A 1,982-nucleotide genomic window follows, 5' to 3' on the forward strand; every position below is an offset into this window, starting at 1 on the left:
TCATCCTGGATGGCCTGAGCGTGAGTACGTTTTCATCAAATTTCCATTTTAGGGTGAACTATTCCTTTAAGAATTGAGTCTTAAGAAAGTAGAAGCATAAAACTCTAGAATCTATAGGTTTTCAGTCAATAAGGTAAAGCTGTTCATAAATAAAGTATTGTTTTAGAATATTACTCAAATAATGTTTGCAGTTGTACTGATTATGTAACACTTGAAGATGAGCATGTGGATAGTTCTGTTTTAATCCATGTAAGAATGTGTGTCATTTGTTTATGGTTGGCCGTCAAGCCACATTTAATTTACCAACCTATTTTACTTTGACCTTATATAATTTATTTGTTGTAATAAAAGCCAGGGTGTATCAGGAACAGCACGACATTTGCAGGAACTGATTTGAGGAAGTGAAGATGGAGCCATGGCTATATGCTTTGCTCTCCAGTCCCCTTTGCCTCACAGCAACCTTTTTCAACATCGTCTTCTCTTTTTGTCTAATGAGACCAGTCGCTGGAGTAATGCCTCGCAATCCACTGCGCTTCTTGTTAATTGTTGTGTTATTCAATTCAACGTTTCAACAACTGGTGACTGTGCTGACCATTGTTATGTTGCTTTTTGATGCACCTTTCTGGCTTCAAACGCTAACCAGAGCTTTGATTTATCAGTTTTTCTGCGCCAACTTCTCATGCAATGCCTGGATCAGCATTTTCTACTACATTTCAATTGTTCCTCAGCAACATCCCATCTTTATCTGGATTAAGAGGAATATGAATGCCATATTATACATCGGCTTCGGTCTGAATCAAATAGTGCTTCTAATTTCTTTGTCTATGGGAGCAGTAACATATTCTTTGCTTGGGCCTGTCCCAAGCAATTTCACTTCACCTGAACTAAACAAAACACTAGTTGAAAGCTTAGAGACAGACCTGTATTTATTTCATGTGGCTAATTTTACATATTTGCTATATTGCACCTGTCCGCTGTTCACGTTATTATTCTCTTGGGGCAAAACCTTTGTTTATCTGCGCGAACATATGAAAAAGATGGGCCAGAGCAGTGAATCTTTTTCCCAACCCCAGCAGAAGAGCCAGATGCGGGTCACAGTAACAGGCATGGTACAGGCAGCCCTGTTTCTGCCCAGCAGCCTGTGGACTATTGCAGTTGCTTTCCTCTACATAACGGACCTCTTCGAAATGATTGATCCCAATAGATTTGTCACAATGACATTCTGCTCAATGTCCAGTTTGGGAAATTTACTGTGTTTTGGATTCTCCCAGTCTGTGTTTCGCCATGGAATTGTAAGTGTCATTAACAAACTAAAGAGACACAAATAAGATCTTAGGAATCTCACTATTTATTATGCATTTTCATTATATCTGATGTAAGCAAACGTATGTTTAGAACTTATAGGCTCTAACCTATATTTTCACATGTTAGTAAAATTGAAATGGGAAATGTATGGAAATTAACAAAAATATTTTTAAGGGAGGACCGGGGAATGTTGAAACAGGTTTTGTTTAAATGTCTGTAACTGGTTTTTGTGCTACATGTGAAGTTTTGCTATAATATTCCCATATTCCTCTGCTTTGAATTACAAATCTACAATTTATCAATAAGCTGTGTAAATTAATGTCAAGAGTAAGAGCTGTCATTAACTGCAACCCACAGCTATAACTGTCAGCCTTAATAATTGTAATATTACACTGAAACAATTTTCACTCAGAAATACTCCTTCGAATTAAGCAGGAAATTTTAAGTTAGAAAGACTGATATAGTGTTTTCTTGTAAAACACATATTTACACAGTTTAGAAAAATTGGTCACATTTTATTTTAAGGTCCAGTTCTCACTATTAACAAACCATTAATTATGACTTTTGCCTCAGTAAACTCCTAATTGGCTGTTAATTAATAGTTATTAAGGTGGATGTTAAGTTTAGGTATTAGGATTAGTGATGTAGAATATGGTCATGATGAATATGTGCTATAT

General features: G+C 36.2%; 1 protein-coding gene across 1 annotated transcript; it reads left to right on the forward strand.

Annotated features, from left to right (window-relative positions):
- Positions 1-407: 407 nt before the first annotated feature.
- LOC113098479 (taste receptor type 2 member 60-like) lies at positions 408-1,328 on the forward strand. Its single transcript, XM_026263588.1, has one exon. The coding sequence runs from the start codon at positions 408-410 to the stop codon at positions 1,326-1,328; it is 921 nt and encodes a 306-aa protein (XP_026119373.1).
- The last annotated feature ends 654 nt before the right edge of the window (positions 1,329-1,982 follow it).

The sequence above is a fragment of the Carassius auratus genome, unplaced genomic scaffold, assembly GCF_003368295.1.
Source record: "Carassius auratus strain Wakin unplaced genomic scaffold, ASM336829v1 scaf_tig00216569, whole genome shotgun sequence".
In the NCBI taxonomy this organism is placed as follows: domain Eukaryota; kingdom Metazoa; phylum Chordata; class Actinopteri; order Cypriniformes; family Cyprinidae; genus Carassius; species Carassius auratus.